Below are 17,949 nucleotides of genomic sequence, written 5' to 3'. Positions count from 1 at the left end.
ACTACAGAGCTTTGGGTAACATTTTAGGTTCAAATATATGTGAATACCTCTGGGCTGGAATGGATGTAGCAATGGGCAAGCAAGTGTTTGTGGAGTCCAGACAGCAGCTGGTGGAAGTGACATGGAGGATCAGTCTGTCCCTGATTATCACTTGATAGCTGCTTGTCACTGTTTTTCTCCAATTCCCCAAATGCCCGCTCCTGCATGAACACAAACAATAACAGAAAGCGTGTAGTAGGAACAACTACCTGTATCAAAAGTCAAATACCAAAATCACAGGATCCTCTTTTTCATACCGTGTAAAAGCCGATGCTAAGGAGAAGCGTTCTGAGCAGCACCTCTGCTAAGTGCAGAGGGTCATAGGCCTCAACAGAGCTGGATGAGGAGGGGGGCCGCATGGACAAAGCGGGGGTCAGAGGGGGTCCCAGGGCTGTCACCTCCCCAAAATTGCTGTAACCAAGTAAAGAAGCTACATGGCTCTGATCCTGAAGGCTGCTGAGAACCATATCCAACTGCAGACGCTTTGAGAGACATAGAAGAAAGAAGAAGAGATAACTTTGATCATTTAATTTCAAATGTGCCAAAAACATCTCTGCGGAGAAGAAATCATTTTTTTTACAGCAACAAATTTTTACACCACTCAAGCAAACACATATTGCCTAGCAACGCTCCAACTTGGTGCTGTGATTTCCACAAACACAATGTTTACTAGCTTCATCCATCCATGCATTCATTGCCAACTACCTGAATCAGAGTTTAAAGTTCAAATGAGAGAAGCCAAGCGGCAAAGAAAGAATAAATGTTTGTTTTTTTAAGGTAGTTTATATGTTATTTAACTGTCCCTCATTTACACCAAGAAAATACATTTCTGGCTGATAACGTATTGAGCCACAAATGCACATTTTGACATTATAACCAAACATAATGTAATGTTTAAAATGGCACACAAGAGCTCAACATACCTGTCCTTTGGAGAGGACATTCAAGCTCTGAGGGCCCTGAGGGAGGAGGGACAGGAGCAGTTCAGTTCTTTCCCTCAGGGGAGGAAGCAGCAGGGACGCACCAATGGACAGCGTGTTCAGAACTGCCTGAGGACATACAGAAATGTCAACAAAATGTGAAGAGACACCTGGATATCAATGGTTAGTATTTATTGCAGGCAATAAGTGAAATAAAATTAGCACATACAGGATCTGCCAATCCACTTCACACTTAGTCTATCAAATCTAGTATGAAACAGACTGTTAGTTTACCTGTTGTATGGATTCTGGCATATTGGTATCTATAAGTCGAAAGAGCAGGTTTCTGAGGGGCCTGCCCTGAGCCCCCAAAACCATTGCACCAGTGCCCCCAGCATGGGCCAAAGATAAGTGGATGGACAACAACTTCATGCACAGCAAGAGAAACTGATGGTGGTCCCTGAGGAATACAATAAGAGCGCATTAGGAGTGTTGGTTAAGTGGTTAAGAGGGAACGTGAAGGGATGGGAGTCTGTGTGTCCTCCTGCGGTGAAGTAATGGGGTGAAAACAGCTCTAACTCATTATAACTGATCAGAGCTCATCGGGCCACACAGAACAGTTTTTAGCAGGTGATTAAGGACTGAATAAAGTCTCAGAGAAATAATAAAATCCCCTACAGCAGACTGTAGTGCTATGTTAATTTTATTTCATACCTTTTAGATAAGAATGGGGCAGGTGGTGTGTCGTCCCCAATGCCGTCACAGTAACTTTCTAAGAAGTTGCGCAGATAGGTGAATGTACTCTCTTCCAGGTCGACACAAAAGGGTCTGTGCCACGCCACCAGTTGCCTGTCAATAAGACAGAGCCACTTAAAAGGGCTGTTCAAGCACAAACATGTCTGAACTAATAAAACAGTTTCGACAGGGGATGGGAAAACAACAGTTCAGCAGTATAAAACAATGCTGAGAAGCCACTCTGATATATTTGCTGAGATCACAGGAGTTTCTGCATATCTTCCACAATACCAAGGAAACACAAACAAAAAAACAGACATTGACTTATGAAAAAAAAACTTAAATTTGTTTCTGATCGGATGAGGCATTACCTGTCGGTTGGAACTGCGGTCCAAGCCAGGCTGTGAGAAGTGCCAGCAGTGATTTGCTGGATGGACACCCCTTCTAGACCGAGCACTTTCTTGGGTTTGGTAATTGGTGTTGAAGTGTGGCCTTGCCCACACTGGCCCATGGTGTTGTTCCCCCAGGCATACACTTCATTCTCTGACAAAACATGATCAGCATACAATGCAGTCAGAGCACATTGTAATATCCCATTACCAAAACCTATAAATAATATATTTCTTACACCATATAAAAATAATAACCTAAAAAATTCAGAATCATCTGAATCACTGACTATTGTCTGCTGAAGGTGTCTTACCATGCGTCAGAGCCAGACAGTGGCTGTCTCCACATGAGATATCAATGATCTTGGTGATACTCAGGTCTTCTATGAACCTGGGTCTCAGAGAGGTTGTCTCAGAGGAGCCACATCCTAAACACGAACCACAGCCCCACGCAAACACCTAAATTACAAAGAAAAAAAAGATAAATTTCCTTTTGTCTCCTCATGCCCCCCTCCCACCACCACCACCACAGCCAATAAAAACACCACCAACAACAAATTATAGTAATCCCTCTTTATCGTCACATATGATCCACTAGAAGAGATATTCATCTGCAGTGACTCTACCATTCGCCTGTATTGTATTCTTATTTTTGCTGTGTTTGGGATGTTCCCTGGCACAGTGTGCAGGTGAGGTCAGGACTTTATGAAAGGGTAGCAACCAGGTGCCAGACCGCAAGCAGCATGCATCCAAGAGGAAGCTATGAAAACTGCAGACGCAGCACCAAAAAATACAGTCAATATAACAAATATAGTGAGGCAAAATGCCAAGCTAAGTAAATCTGGCGCTGGCTTTCACTTTCTCCAATGATACTATGCGCAGTCGCCAACAATGCTTGCTTATACACCTTTAAGGTGATGCTGGTATGCTTCTTCAAAATATATATAGACGGATTTGAGTTAGTTTAGCTAAGGTTAGTTAAAAATTGGTGAGACATTTTGAAATTCTCACTGCTTTTTTAACGGCAGATCAGTTTTAGACAAAACTGTTACATGGCACTAGCCAATTTTGACACTAGAAATCCATATTTGACTTAAAATGCTGCATCTCACCTGTCCTGCAGAGGTAAGAGCCAGAGATGACTGGCTGCCAGCACACACTTTCCTGATGATGAATCCGTGCAGCGCCTCTATGACCTTGGGCCGATACACGCGATTGGTGTCTCCGTGACCTAGTTTGCCTGCAAGGGTGAGTCATGTCCAAGCACCAGCATTAGTTCACACTAGCTCATAATATTTCTGTTAAGACAGACAACAAAAGATACAACTTTGGTGCTGTCTTTTAAGTAAAAAAGACATGGTCTGTGTTTTTTAAGCATTTCTAAAAAAAAAAAAAATCTTTATCGAAATGAAAACCTTCTAACAAGATTACACACAACTGTAATATGCATCATGGGCTTAAATCAAGCTAGAAGTCATCTGCCAACATACCATTATCCCCTCCCCCAAAGGACCACACAGTGCGTCCATCCTGCGCCACAGCAATGGTGTGGGAGCTCCCGCAAGCCACCTGCCCGACACCACTGACATCCTTCACCAGCGTGGGCACGTTCCGACTCTGACTGTCACTGTGACCTGCTCAGAGGAGGAACACAGGACCGCAGAGATTGTAGCTAATGTATCAAAGGAGAGGCTCGTTGAAATTGTTGAGACAAATGAGCACAAGTTGAAAACTATGGAGCGTACCAAGTCTGCCAAAGTCGCCTTCTCCCCAAGTATATAGCTCCCCATCATTAGTCACAGCAGCGCTGTGTCTGTAGCCAGCAGACACACAAACAACAACCTGGCAGAGATACCACAATGTATGAAAAATTATGTTAATTCACATGGCTTAAAACTAGAACGCCTAAAATCCCAATCCATTTTTTCCCCAACAAGCTGGTGTTTCTGTAGGCTTACTTTGCCAAACAGCGGTCCTTGTATGATTTTGGGGTATTTCTGTGTTGCGCTGTTGCCATGGCCCAGTTTCCCATATTCACCATCTCCCCAGCTGAACACCTAAAAGAGATATTTTGAAAAATTCATGGTTCATTCAAGAAAACAAAGAATTACAAATTGTCATCAAATTCTTAATGACACAGTAGTGGAAGTGAAATCATGACTGGCATGCTGTTGTTAGACTGATTTGACAGTTTCGTTGCGATCGAGAATTTACTGTATGCTACATTTTTTAAATATTTGAGAAAAAGTCACCTTAAATGTACTATGGGATGAAAATAGAGTCAACTGTCAAAAAATTGCAATTGCAGAGCTGTGAAATACAGTATGTATCAGTAGTAATTTTAACTTGTTACCTCTCCTTCTACAGTGATTGCCAAAGTGTGTCCATCAGAGCCCTTGGAAGAGGACACCTTCTTCATGTTCCTGTGTGGCTCCAGTACAAGTTTCTTTGGCATGGACTGGTTGTTGGAATCCCCCAGGCCCAGACGGCCGTAGCTGCCTTTGCCACATGCTTTCACTGAACCGTCTGCAGATACTGAGAAGGTACAATACTGGCCTGCCTCAATCTAAAAGAAAGACAAAGTGAAGAAATATAAGGACATTCAAGTATGAGAGGAAAATAAGAAAGAGGAGGCAAAAACATGAGGGTACCTCAACAGAACCACCCAGACAATAATCATTTTAATTTTTTTTAAAATTGAATTTAAAAAATCCCTTAAATGTCTGTCTCTAACCTACACAAGGCAATGCCTGAGTAGGTATTGCTTTGCTTTTTCTGCATCACCCAGGGCACGAAGTCATCACCTTTGTTATCAAGGGAGAGGTAACTGCCAAGTGAGAGACCATAGATTGGCTTCACACTATGACTTAAGCAATCACCAGGGTTGCATGTAAAGGCAGATTTCAAAATAATGTAAAATTCAATTATTAAAACAAAACTGCGAATTTTCGTTCTTCATCTAGACAACATAGAGGCATCTATTATTTGTTTCTACAAAAATGTATTGCTTCATGAGTGAAAAACTGGTGTTTAAAGATGGTCTTATTTACACTGAGTGCAATAGTTTACAAAGAGGACAGAATTCAAAATACTGTCAAAAATTGTGTTTTTTTGAAACAATTTTGACATTTACCACACTCTTTCTATCATGTCATCAAAACCATGTCCTTTTTTATCATGAACACCTGAGATTTATTTAGAATAAATTTGCAGTGGGTGTTTAATGTACTGTTTACACTAACACATTTTAATGCAATAGCTCATTTGTGGAAGACAGTCTGAAGATGCAGTGTGGCAAGTTTGGTGTCATCTGAGCATAAAATGTGGAAGGAGATAGATTGAATTCATTCTACAGTTTTTGAGAAAAAATCCTGCAGCTCAGGGAATCAAACATTTCTGCTCTCTTGGGCCTTCATTTTGTCGACAGCTACAAAGTGGTAGTATATACAACTGATTCCCTATAAATTGTTGACCTTTTTGTTTTTTAACTCTAGACAGCTGCTAAAGCTTCACCATCAGGACAATTAGCCAATAATGCCAGCATCACAGCTGCCCCGCCCTTAATTCTGAAAACAGTAAGTAAACCTGTAAAGTGGAAAATGCTAGTCCTATCCTGAGAGTATTCATGTAGTAGTACCTACCATTTGTGCATCACTGAAGCCTTGTGTCAGCTTTGGCAGCAGGATTTTCTCCAGAGTTCCCTCTGCTAGCTGGTGGCTGCTGTTGCTGCCCCACACATACACCATGACGGTGTCAGTCTCTGAACCCGGAGCTGCTGCATCAGTGCTGCAGGAGCACAGGCAGTAGGATGCTAGGTTACAAATCTGCCAAAAAGGGAGGAAAGGGGAGGTCTATAAAATCAGTAACTGGAAAGTATAAAAGATCTTAATAGTGCCTATACTGTATGTCACACTGTTGGTGACAAAAATTTATCTTACCTCCTCAAACAGACAGAGAGCAGCCTGGGAGAGTCGACAAAGCCCATCTGCATCCTTCTTCAGCACCTGAGTATTAACGGAGTCCCCACGGAAACCCTGGGGGAAAAAAGATTTATGTTTAGCCTTCCATTGTAAATAGTGTCTATTTTTACTGTAACCTGTGATTCGCTGTGTGTTAGTTATTGTGTTGGTTTGGATTTTCTGATTTATCACATTCGAAAGGTGCAATTTTTATGCACTCTTTCTTTCTTAACCAGAAGCATATATCACAAAAAGAAAAGCCTCTCTTCCCCAAAGCAGTAACATGCCTCTGGTGAACTCAAGAAAGACAAAGAGGTAAAAATTTGAGATGCCAGTTCTAGTAGATGCTGATCTTTAGTCTGTTTTATGTTGTGTAACACCTTAGGAGTTCTTTTTTATTTATTACAGAGTTATAAATTATGTACAGGATGGTAAAATCAATCATGAGGTTGTTGGCAATACCCAGCCGTTGTTGTCATTTGTCCAGAAATATTGCAAAGCTGATTAGCCTGCTAAAGCATGACTCAATATGCATATAGAGGGAGGGCAGGAAGACTGGCTCAATCTTAATCCTTATCTGCACACTAACGCATCACTCCAAGCTTCAAATGAGACTAAATAAAAAGAACAGCAGCCATGGATGTGGCAGTGAAGAGCAATTTCCCTGCTTTATCAGTATGTTCATAGAGATGCATGCACAGTAAGTTACCTCATATAATTCATTAACTAACCACAATAAATTAATGGAAATCACTTGTTACTAAAGTAACATAGCAAGGCAAAACAGAAAAATCACATTTACAATTTCCAGTGTGCAAAGAACAATTATACATACTGAGTTATTTTCACATCTGAATTACTTCCAAAGGCCATGCCATTTTTTATAATGCATCCATATTTGGGAATGGGCTCTTTTAATAGATAAAAGCTAACCTTGTTACATATACTTGCATGTTGATTGGTATGTTCTGTATTTGCAAAACAAAATGCATTTGCTTGATAATGGTGTTTGCACACCAAACTGTGTTAGTGAATCATAGGGCATTTGTAAAACACATTTTCTTTATTTATTAAGTTTCAGCAGGAAACTAGCTTTATAGTAGTCCCTCTAGGATTTTGCAATGCTGCAATTGCAGCAATTAACGAAAATTTGACCAATCCCTGTGAATTCTGCGCAACCTTGCACTTATGGCCCCACCTAATGCTAATTTGACTATTTTAAATGGTTAAAGTATCATGTCATTGTACTGCCGTGCAGTGTATTGATTTGCTTCTTTTTTTTAAAGAAAATCTGCTGTAAAATCAGGTGTTTCAGGCCACAACATTCACAAAAAAAATCCTGCGAAATCCTGGAGGGACTGCTCCATACCAGTAATGATAATATTGACAAAATATAAAAAAAGGAAGATTACTCCAAATTCACCAGAAAAGACTGGAAGGCAACAAAAGACAAATTTGAAGACGTACCGAATATTGCTTCATTTGGAGAAGCGTTTGATGGATGACATCAAAGCCCACACCAGCTGAGTGCTGGGAGCTCAGTGAGGAGGAGGAAGACAGTGTAGAGGTGGACATAGAAGCAGCCAAGGCTACCTCCACCCACTCCAGCAGAAACTTTAGAGAGCCTCTCTGCATGGCCAGGCCGAGCAGCAGCTCCAGCGCAAGCCTCCGACCAGTCGGGTCAGCCCCACCAGTCCCGCTGCTCACTGACGTCTTCTTCAGGAAGTCTGCCACCTGTGCCAGGCAGTCAAGCCCAACTGACGGGATCTTATTTTCATTGGCCAGAGACAGCGGTGGCAGAGAGGACAGCACAGAGGACGCTGTGGCAAGCACGTCGTTGCAAAGCACCGACTCCGGATGCACGGAGGCTGCATACCTCCAGTTCTGCTGCAGTAGCGAGAAGAGCAGACTCAAACCTGTCCTCACACCCATCTCTATCAGAACATCTGTACCCGACTTGACTTTGGATGCTCCCCCTGGCAGGAAGGGCTCTGAGGCCAGCTCAAGTTGCCCACATTCGGTGCCACTATCTGTGGACTGGGAGGGCAGCTGCACGCGGAATTTGTCATGGTATTTGCTGTGAAGTGCGTAGTAGATCCTCTGGAGAACTACCAGCCTGTGATGGAGGCCTAAAGTGTAGGAGGTTTGCGTCAGCATCCGGTGAGCCAGCCATCTCTGGCTGTGAAGCAAGGATGACAGGTACTCTTCCTTTTCCGCCGCGGCACTGGACTCACACTCGAAGTCTGGCAGGCGTGGGCCGACGAGTTCTTGAACAGGTTGGGCCAGAGTCACAACTTCCTTGTTGTGGAGGAGCTTATTGTAGAGAGCAGCAGCTCCATGCCTCCTGGCTGTTTTTACACTGTCTTCTGCTGCCCAGGAGCTATTGAAGTGCTCCTGCCACTTCAGCAACACATGGGTCTGACAAGGCACCATGTCTGAGCATTATCTATACTCCTATGTACACCTGCAAAACAAAGAGGGAAATATCATTAAACGAGCTAATGAGGCCTGTATATTTGCAGATTTATCAAATTCACACCTACTATTCCCACACATTTGATTAAGATAATGAAATGGCTCTTTTTTTCAAATTTATTTCTGTTATAAATCTACAAGTAATATTTGCAGCTCAAAGGCAATGTTCTAATGCGTTTTCCTGCCAAGTAAATTCAAAGAGAAGGTGTCGGGTTTTTCCTTAGCATTGGCACTTTTCCAACATACAGTACATCCAGGCTAGTGGCATAGGCCCAGTGGGTATCACTGAAATAGGTCAGCTCACCCTATGATAACAACTAACCAACACACCCACACTAATGAGGAGAATTTTGTCTCACAAGCTGTTGTGCTACCCATTACAAAAGAGTGTGATCTAAGTATTTGTTTCATAATATAATATGGCCTTGTCAAAGAATTAAACCTGCTATGACAGGTTAGGCACAAGTGGTAATAATCTGATTCCCTTTCCAATTCATTTATATTGTCAACACAGCCATCATCTCCAAGTTGGCTACCTAGCACTCTGAGATACAACCCCACCTAACCTCCAGTCTGTCTTTATACGTTTTTGTCTGCTTTCTAAGCAAATCAACAGTTCACAGGAACAGCTTTCCTGGAAAAAAAATACAGATTCTGGTTTTCCCATCTTGCATTTTTAGTTCATCAGATGAGTTTTGTCAACTGGGCTTTTAATTTAGTTAACCAGAGAAAAACTCTTGAGATCAAATATCTCTTTTTCAAGAGGCCAAGACAGGCAGAAACGTTATGACAGACAACATGGGACAAAAAATACAAAATCAACAAGACAAAGCACAAAAAGAACGCAAAATTAAGTCACTACAAGGAACGACTACGAAGTATGTTAATTTATGCTATAAGTGAATTGTAAAAACAGGAAAAATAAAAAAAAAAACAGCTAAGAAACACTCTGCCATCGCCATGTAGAAGATGACATACAAAAGCCCTTCAACAGTGCTTTGAAACGTGCAGATTAAAACACGACAGTTCCCATAACAGTCATAATATAGAGACCAGCATTCATATCTTAGAGGGTGATTTCATGGGAATATCAGCTGCATGGCATTCCCATGTTAAATCATATTCAACCACCTATTCTACATAAAACTGAACTATATAAAAGAGCAGATTTAATGCAAGTAATCAATGCAAAACTATGCCTTCATTGCATACCAGGTGCTATTATGAGTTCAATATAGGGAAGTTGTCATTCCTGTTCAGTAACACTCACATTTTTGAGTTAAATATAGTGGAATCAGCTCTTGAGGTGTAGAGCAGACATCTCCTTTCGGATTGTTCATGGTTAAGACTCATTCTATGATTAAAACTTGCAAAAAAAATATTAACCAGTACGAGCGAGAGTAATGCTAGTTACAGGCTGCTAAACATGTGAGCAGGCCACCACAGAGCCTCGTCTCTCCTGCCTTGCCTGAGGCCTGTGGGGCTATATGGTTTCCACTCTGGCCAAAAATAACAGCGAGCATTGATATAGCAGTGAGCTCTTTGGGTCAGACAACCACCAGCAATGTAAGGCGCAACCATCATTGATTACAGACTATCTGGAATTGTTGGACATAAACGTTTAAGAATATTTTTTCCCATTTTTTTTCAGGTATTTTCTGTACAGCTCACCAATGTCAGTTTGTATGGAGTATTCCTAATTTAAACACACACACAACCACAATACACATCTTTGTTATTGATAACAAATTAAGCTAAATATTCCAGCAACTTGCCATTAAGCTATGAAAATAAAAACATAATGAGCTTATGTGTAGGCCTAAAGACTAATGGTTAAACCACTCATACATTAATAATCAATATCCATGACTGACTTTAAATGCATACAGCACAATGCATGAGCAGAGGAAAATGCCAGTACACAATGTGTATCTGAATGTTGTATATTTTAAGAGTCTTGTTTTTCCAAAAAATTGCCACAATACTGATGGCTGGTTAGTGGGATCAGCTGCAGTAATACATGCACACTCTTTATTGCACTATGATGATGAATTAAACAATATGAGATTTTAACCTTGGCGGCAACTATTTCCTTATTGATAAATGTCGTTGATTATTTCTTATATTCATTGATTAATCGTTTCTTTCTTTAAAATGTTAGAAAATAGTGAACATTTTTTATACCTGAGCAAAATTGCTTGATATCTCTCAAAAACAAGTAAAGAAGATAATGAGCAACAAAAGGAATGACCCAAAAATTAGCAGCATACTAGCAAAATGTACAAGAAAATTATGTGAAAATTAGTCAGAAAAAAAGGGGCAGGGGGATAAGACTTCAAAAAGTAGTTAAAAATATAACAATTATTAATTTTAAAAATTGTAAATTGTCTGGCTTTTTTTCTTTTTACTTCACTTTTTACTTAAAAAATACATCTGCATAATCTATTAAAAAATTATATATATGTTTTTTTTTTTTAAATCGCACCAAATTGCCAAATTGCTCCGGGTTCAACGGTTTAAATGTTGTGAAAGGGGTCTGAAAGCAGCACAAGAAACGTGATGTTGCTCCAGGTTTAAAAGGGTTTGTGCAGCTTCAGAATGAGAATACATGTTGGCAAAATTATTTTTTTTCCTGCAAAATATCTGCCCTGAATTTTCCTCATTTTCTATTTTGCAGCCCTGTGATGACTCTGGATGGGGGGGAAGACCCCTGAAGCTGACCCAGGACCTGCTGGAGGTGATCCGGGGGCCTGACAGTCATCCAGAATACGCTGGAGGAAGTTGGCTGTCCCAACTGACGTTTGGGTTGCTCGGTTGCCACGACAACCCTGACCACAATATGCATTTAGACAATGGGATGGAGAGACTAATAACATAACTAGCTAATGTTAGCACTGGATATGATTATTCACAACAATAAGAGCTACATAATGTCTAAAAGCAGCGGAATTATCTTGAAGACACTGAAGGAAAAGACAGTGAACTAAAACACACCGTTGCATACTCACAATGTCGTGTTGTCAGAAGTTAGACACCGACTCGGGCATTAATGCTAATGACATTAGCCGACAAAATATTTAATGTAAATTAAGGACATTATCTAGCCGTGCTATCTAGCCTCTTACTTTGAAGCGCCTGTCAGCGTTCAGTAGCGGTATTTTTTCATCTCTGGCGATAGTTAGCTCTGTGTTAACGTTACATTTAAACGTTAGCTATTCGCTACACCGACACAAACTGCTTAATACGTGAATTAGAAACGCAGTTTCCGCCGTGTCATTGACAAGCACCGGTTACATTATAATTATCGCATCTGCGGTGACAGCTGAGCTAACGGCTGGCTGCAGTGCAGTTGCTAGTCTGGTCCATGGCTGTCAAAACCGACCAAGCCCCTCCGCTTGTTGGCTGACAGCTCTCAGCAAAACACTCCCGCGGCTCGTTAACGTCGCATTACCATGTAAACGAGGCTGCGACTAAAATAAAATACACCTTAGACATGGAAGTTACCCTCACTATAAGCCCCGCAGATAAATGGTTTGCGTTACCTGTCCCGTCCCGGTGAGGTCTCCCTTGGACGTGAATATCATATCAACCTTCTCCTCTTTCCTCTTCTTCTTCGTCTGCTGCTGGGGGGTTTAAGCGTTGATGGCAGCCAGTGTTGGAGGACTGCCTCCTTGTGTCTCGGAGTGAGGATCATCAACAATTTTTATTTTTAATTTTTTTTTTTTCCCACCTCATACAGTCCCACTTATATTTCATGTCTATATTAATCTAAGGTTGTTTTGTTTGTTTGTTTTTAGGGAGGTGGTATTAAAATCATTACAATAAAAATAAATGCAGGTTCAAATACATTAAATTATGCTAATTAAAGGGGAAATCAACTTATTTTACACAGTTTATTTGTCATGAGGTTTAAACTCAGATTGTAGATAATATCCTGTTTGACTTGTACAGTGGAGGATTAGGGCCACGTTAAAGAAGAGAATGTTAGATTTTGAGAATAAAGTCATAATCTTACAATAATAAAGTCGTAATGTTATGAGAAAAAAAGTCGTAGTATTACGAGAATGAAGTTGAAGTTTTATGAGAAAAAAAGTCTTAATTTTCTGAGAATAAACTTATAATATTATGAGAATAAAGCTGTAATTTTACAGGAAAAAAAGTCCTAATTTTACAAGAATAAAGTCATACGAGAAAGGGGATATTAGCGTATATTACAGAAATAAACACAGGCTATTGCCAGCAAACTATAAAACAAGCGCGTGCACAGGCAGCCTCCTTGGCAACCACTGTCCCCGGTGTCATGCAACAGGTTGGCTATCTTGTTTAAATTGAAAAAATGTTTTAAAAAAAAATCCCCAATGTGGCCCCATTGTCATAGACGTGGGCACTTTATCGGGTCTGAGAAAATAAACTTGATGATGTTGCATTATGGGAAATGTAGGATTCAGTATTTTGGAGCCTAAACATGAGGTTATTTCTGCCTCTGCTGCTTTTGAGTCCCCCAACTTTATTGAATTCAAGGAGGTGGTAACAATATATATTAATGGGGATCCATATCTCCATCATTCAAATATACAAATTCCTAATATACGGGGAAAAAAATCTAAATTAAAAAAATTTGCTATGTTGCAAAAGGCAACCACATATCACCATCTGAAGCAGTCAATATCAAATGTAATCATGATTACAAATAAAGCTTATCATTATTACCAGCTCTAATATTTCGTTGTACTGCAATTCTGCATGTGGTTTGTCCAAGTGGTGTTGTCGTACCCCAGCAGAAGGGATGGGAAACTTACTGCAGTAACATTGTATCGGTAACTACACTTTACTTCATGCAGTATATACATGAAAAGGTAACAGTAACATCAAAATGTCATTTTGTGCAAGAACTGAAAATGTGGAAATAAACAATATTTTGCTAAAACAAAATGTCACTGATTGCATTAATTCGGGTCAATTTGTCAATCAGCCATCAATAATGTTAGCTATCATAGCTAAGTTACTTGCAGTTAATAAGCCACACATTTGCCCAGAGACCAGCAATGGGTTTATGGGTTTACCAGTACGAGTGATGGGTGAATTCAACTAATGTTAATGGCCTAATCATAATATATTTGTCAGATAGCTCATATAAAGTCTGAATAAACTGTAAATATCTAGGCTACACACATTTGTGTCACATTTGTAATTCATAATCTGGTTGTGGGTGTTATTCAATGATTTGCTTTATTCCATGAAAATATTACATTTTTCCCGTATCATCAATCAATTAACTGAAAAAAGACATTTTTTAAATTACAATATTTTTGAAAAAATCATCAAAAGTTCAAGACAGATTCTACTTGAAAACTTTAGGCTAGTGGTTTAAACTGCTCTCACATGTTACATTTGTTTGCATGTTTTGTTATTATGTTACTTCTTTTTACTTAATCTCAGTGGCATCATTAGGCCTAAGTGCCCAAGGCTTCAGCCCCGAACATTTTCTAAATAGCCAATTTTTCTAATAGCAAATACAAATATATTTTTAAAAAATGAGAATGGGCTTAAAATAAACAAAAGCGTAACAATCTGTCAGTCCGTTCATACTTTATTTAAGTACCTACTCAGTTACGCTCCACCACTGTTAACTTAAATACATATGTAATAGCAGTTGTTAAGTATTCTGTGATCAGTTACTAAGAAATATGAATATTTTTCCCATTACTATTCTAAATTAATTTGGAAAGTTAAACCACCCTACTGAGGTCCGGGCTGAGCCCCCAATGTGCTAAAATTCTAGAAACGCCCCTGCTTAAACTCAAAAGTGCCCATGATTTTACATTGTTTTTTTTTTTTTTTTGTGCTACTTTTACAACCCAAGAGACTGTAAAGCTCATGCTTGTTAATTCTCATTTCATTTCCACTTTTAAATCTTTTACAAAACCTCATTTAAAATGGCCTCATTCATTCTCATGTGACTCAACAAGATCGTTTGACTGAGCTAAAATGGATTAATGTTCTGTTGTGTTAAATATTGCCACTATGACTTTCAATCATAGGATGTTGGGACTAAAAACACCAAATGTGATTCTTCAAAGCTGAGCCAGGCAGTCACGAGGTTTGGGGGGTTCCGTCAGTCACTAGCACAAAAACAAACCAAAGATAATTTATGACATCAGGTCACACGAATTTCAATTCCTGGATGGCGGTCCAGAGTTAATCCCACTTCCAAGCCGGATTTCTAAAAAGGGGGCTGACTGGCAAAAAGGACGACAACACCGGAATGAGGAAATTGACGAGGGCAAAGCCATGTACAAAACAAAGTTGTTCATCGCTGATAACCATCCAACCTGATGAGCCAGAGGTCACTCGGCACAAGTCTCCCAGAGGCGCTCCGCTTCTCCGTCTCTTCTTCCCGAGGAAAACACAGCAGCCCTGCCAGGAGCTCTCCTACCCGCACCCAGTCATGTCTTTTCTCCTCATCACAGTGTTGTCCTCACTCATAGTGCGGGATGCTGAGGCGTGGGGCGCCAATGTCAAGTACGCGGTGAACTGCCCGGACAGATGCAGCGCGGAGCGGTGCGGCGGGACGCAGCGCTGCACACGGACCGTCCTGGATGACTGCGGCTGTTGTCAGGTCTGTGCAGCCGGCAGAGGGGAGCACTGTTACCGCACCGTGTCGGGGATGCACGGGGTGAAGTGCGGACCGGGATTATACTGCGAGTTCTACAAAGACGAGGACGATTATGGGGACGAATATGGGATCTGCAAAGGTACATTCAACATTTTAATGTGCTCGGTGAGCTATTTCTGCCTGTATGCTGCAGTTTGAATATGTGATGCTCTGCTGCACCAAATGCAGAGTCCCACTAGGTTATTTTAGTCTTTTAGGCTTTATATGAAATTAATCACAATGAATAGATACTGCCATATATTCAGAGGAGCATGTGAAGACCTGTGTGTCCTTGCTTCCAGCAAGAATTAGACATTTAACTTGGTGGTTAGCCCAGTACACTGTAAAATCTGACATATTGATTTTATTTTTTTTTTTAAATCTAGGAATATGATTGTCTTGAAAAATGCAAGAAAATATGATTATTAGTCTTAATTCATGTTTACTTTATATCTAATTGTTAAGTTTGCTTAAAATGTAGTTATATTTACTTGATTCTGTGAAGTTAATGCAACTTCAGAATGACAAGTTTACTTTAATCAATCTTTCTCAGTTTTAGCAACTTCAGTAAACCAAGTTCACCGTGCTATATATCTGTATTCTGCTGGTTACAAACTGGTCAATCATATTTGTATTTTCTTAAACATGTTAACAAAAAAGAACTCACACATCTCCTAACTTCATTGTTTCCAAAAATCCTCTTTGTTATGATCAAGTTTAGTCAGACTAACTTGGTTAACTGTAGTTGCTAACACTTACAAAGAACAGGGTGGTTTCATTTATATTTATTAAGTTGCAACAACTTCACAAAATTAAGTAAATTCAGCTAGCGTAAATTTAAAGTCAACTTAACATTTAGATATATATCTCAATCACTGATTATCTCTATTTTATATGTGAATATAGGTCTGTAACACGAAAGAATATTGGTCCATCTCAGAACCAGTGAGCTATGTTTTTTCGTGCTTGCTCTGCAGGACAAAGCAGACTATTCTAAAATAATGTTTTCCTTTTTTACAGACTGCCTGTATGGGACCTATGGGGTTGAGTGCCGCAAGACATGCAACTGCAAAGGCGGCATTTGTGACAGGGAGACAGGAGCTTGTCTCACCCTCAAATTCTTTGCCAAAATTGCCAGCAAGCTCAAGACTGACCCTCAAGAAGGTAGAAAAAAAACAAACAAACTGTAATATTTCTTAGAATAACATTTTTTTCATACTGCTGTATTAATCCTTTGGAATCTGGGGTAACATTGCTTTTTCTTATGCTGCTTTCAGACATCTTTCATAAGTCCTTCAAACTTTGAACTTTTTGCAAACTGGTACAATTTCTTTCAAAAACATGGGGGAAAAGGCAATGAGTAACCTGGAAAGAGATGTTTAACAAATTGCAAGAAACAAGTAGATTTAAATTGAAATTGTTTTTAAAAAGTTAAAAAAAAAATAAAATGGAATGGATGGGAAAAAATGTTGAGGGGAAAAAAAGAAAAAGCTAAGGAAAAACTATATCTAGAATTATCATGATTACCCATTTAAAATTATTTTACAGACATTTTTTTAGCACTTTTTCCCAGGCATTTTCCATTCTTTATTTTTTTACTATGAATTTTCAACTTATTTCTCGCAAATTTGTGTCTTCTTACATTACTTATTGCCTTCTTCCCATTTTTTGATGAATTAAGACATTTTTTTCAGGTTTAAAATGTTGGAGTTTAGTAAATTCTGGGTGAATCTTAGTTCTGAAAAGTAACGCAAATGAATTCTCTCACTTGTGTTTCCAGGAGGAGAGGCTGGCTCCGGAGAGGTCAGCACTGCCCAGAACACAGTTCAACACACGGACAGATCCACCGCTCCGAAGCGGCTCAACCCTCGCTGACAAGTGCTGACAAGTGCTGACAAGACTGAATATTTTCAGTGTAAATGTAGCATTAACTTATAAATGAACTGAAAAATATATTTTATTATGTTCAACAATGAAAAACTTTTTTACAGCATTTGGAAGTTTTACTTGGTTTACAAGCATCTTTTCTAATGAAAAATGTAGATCATGTTATTTTCTTCAGAGTCTGCATTTCTTCTGTTATTGCTCTTCACTTGTTTCTACAGATTATCCTGTTAGCCTGTACCCATGAGCTTCAGAGTAGACCTGATGGTCTCATTTAGTGTGCCTTCATACATTACTGCTGACAAAATGAGAGTCACAAGAAAAGGATCTCGTATTTATTTTCAAACTGGATGCCGCAATATTTTTCATCCATTCATCCACTGACTATTTTGAAGTTTTCCATCATGATATTTTATTTGTATTGTACATATGAAAAGCGGACACAGAAACTATCATGTATATGACACCAGCCGATGTAAAGAATGCTCTTACAATTAAACCAAAGTTATCACTGACTCTTGTAATTTGATTTTTATTGCCAATTTTGTCTGTTCGCTTCACCTGTGTTAACAGGGTAAACTCTTAGTAGTTTTATTTGTTATCAATAATTACAAACTGCAATTGCTGTTTTATGTTTCAGCCAAAGGTTAATGGCATCTGAATAAGTGGAGGATGCAGTAGATTAATTATAATATGATTGACATATCTTGGTATAGTGAAATAAAATAAAAATGATGTACAATAAAAGACACATAAACAATCACCCAAGGGGAGGGACAAGTACTTATTAAATGACAAAGTGTGAAGTTGGGTGTAAGAAGTTTGGAAAAATTATAAATTGAATTGAATATTCAAACATGATTATAGCAGAATACAGAGGTAAGTCAAAAGCA

The 17,949-nt window shown here is 39.4% G+C and overlaps 2 protein-coding genes across 5 annotated transcripts in view; one reads left to right on the top strand and one right to left on the bottom strand.

Moving 5' to 3' along the window:
* LOC121959444 (probable E3 ubiquitin-protein ligase HERC1) overlaps positions 1-12,111 on the bottom strand; it is a 51,301-nt gene extending 39,190 nt beyond the window's left edge. For all 4 annotated transcript variants that reach the window (XM_042508717.1, XM_042508713.1, XM_042508716.1 and 1 more), the window contains exons 1-16: positions 12,060-12,111; positions 7,510-8,506; positions 6,022-6,117; positions 5,725-5,907; positions 4,437-4,649; positions 4,042-4,140; positions 3,829-3,925; positions 3,574-3,717; positions 3,196-3,323; positions 2,398-2,542; positions 2,066-2,237; positions 1,674-1,808; positions 1,254-1,419; positions 963-1,088; positions 297-521; positions 48-200 (exon numbers count right to left, since the gene is read on the bottom strand). In XM_042508717.1, coding sequence (XP_042364651.1) covers positions 48-200; positions 297-521; positions 963-1,088; positions 1,254-1,419; positions 1,674-1,808; positions 2,066-2,237; positions 2,398-2,542; positions 3,196-3,323; positions 3,574-3,717; positions 3,829-3,925; positions 4,042-4,140; positions 4,437-4,649; positions 5,725-5,907; positions 6,022-6,117; positions 7,510-8,475 — 3,048 coding nt within the window. In that variant the 5' untranslated portion in view covers positions 8,476-8,506; positions 12,060-12,111. The remainder of the gene's footprint in view (positions 1-47; positions 201-296; positions 522-962; positions 1,089-1,253; positions 1,420-1,673; positions 1,809-2,065; positions 2,238-2,397; positions 2,543-3,195; positions 3,324-3,573; positions 3,718-3,828; positions 3,926-4,041; positions 4,141-4,436; positions 4,650-5,724; positions 5,908-6,021; positions 6,118-7,509; positions 8,507-12,059) is intronic.
* A 2,587-nt stretch (positions 12,112-14,698) lies between these two features.
* esm1 (endothelial cell-specific molecule 1) lies at positions 14,699-17,571 on the top strand. Its single transcript, XM_042509615.1, has 3 exons — positions 14,699-15,272; positions 16,193-16,336; positions 16,953-17,571. Exons 1-3 carry the CDS (start codon positions 14,783-14,785, stop codon positions 17,045-17,047), a joined length of 729 nt encoding a protein of 242 aa, XP_042365549.1. The 5' UTR covers positions 14,699-14,782; the 3' UTR covers positions 17,048-17,571.
* Positions 17,572-17,949: the final 378 nt, after the last annotated feature.

The sequence above is a fragment of the Plectropomus leopardus genome, chromosome 20 (genome assembly GCF_008729295.1).
Source record: "Plectropomus leopardus isolate mb chromosome 20, YSFRI_Pleo_2.0, whole genome shotgun sequence".
NCBI lineage: Eukaryota > Metazoa > Chordata > Actinopteri > Perciformes > Serranidae > Plectropomus > Plectropomus leopardus.
The sequence above is the reverse complement of the archived record's forward strand: the minus strand, read 5'-3'. Positions and strand labels throughout refer to the sequence as shown.

What these genes read in the sequence shown, in the direction of transcription:
- esm1 (XM_042509615.1), top strand. Translation starts at nt 14,783, where the DNA reads ATGAGGAAATTGACGAGGGCAAAGCCATGTACAAAACAAAGTTGTTCA. An exon ending in CGAATATGGGATCTGCAAAG is followed by an intron (nt 15,273 to 16,192) that starts GTACATTCAACA and finishes CCTTTTTTACAG; the next exon opens with ACTGCCTGTATGGGACCTAT. An exon ending in CAAGACTGACCCTCAAGAAG is followed by an intron (nt 16,337 to 16,952) that starts GTAGAAAAAAAA and finishes TTGTGTTTCCAG; the next exon opens with GAGGAGAGGCTGGCTCCGGA.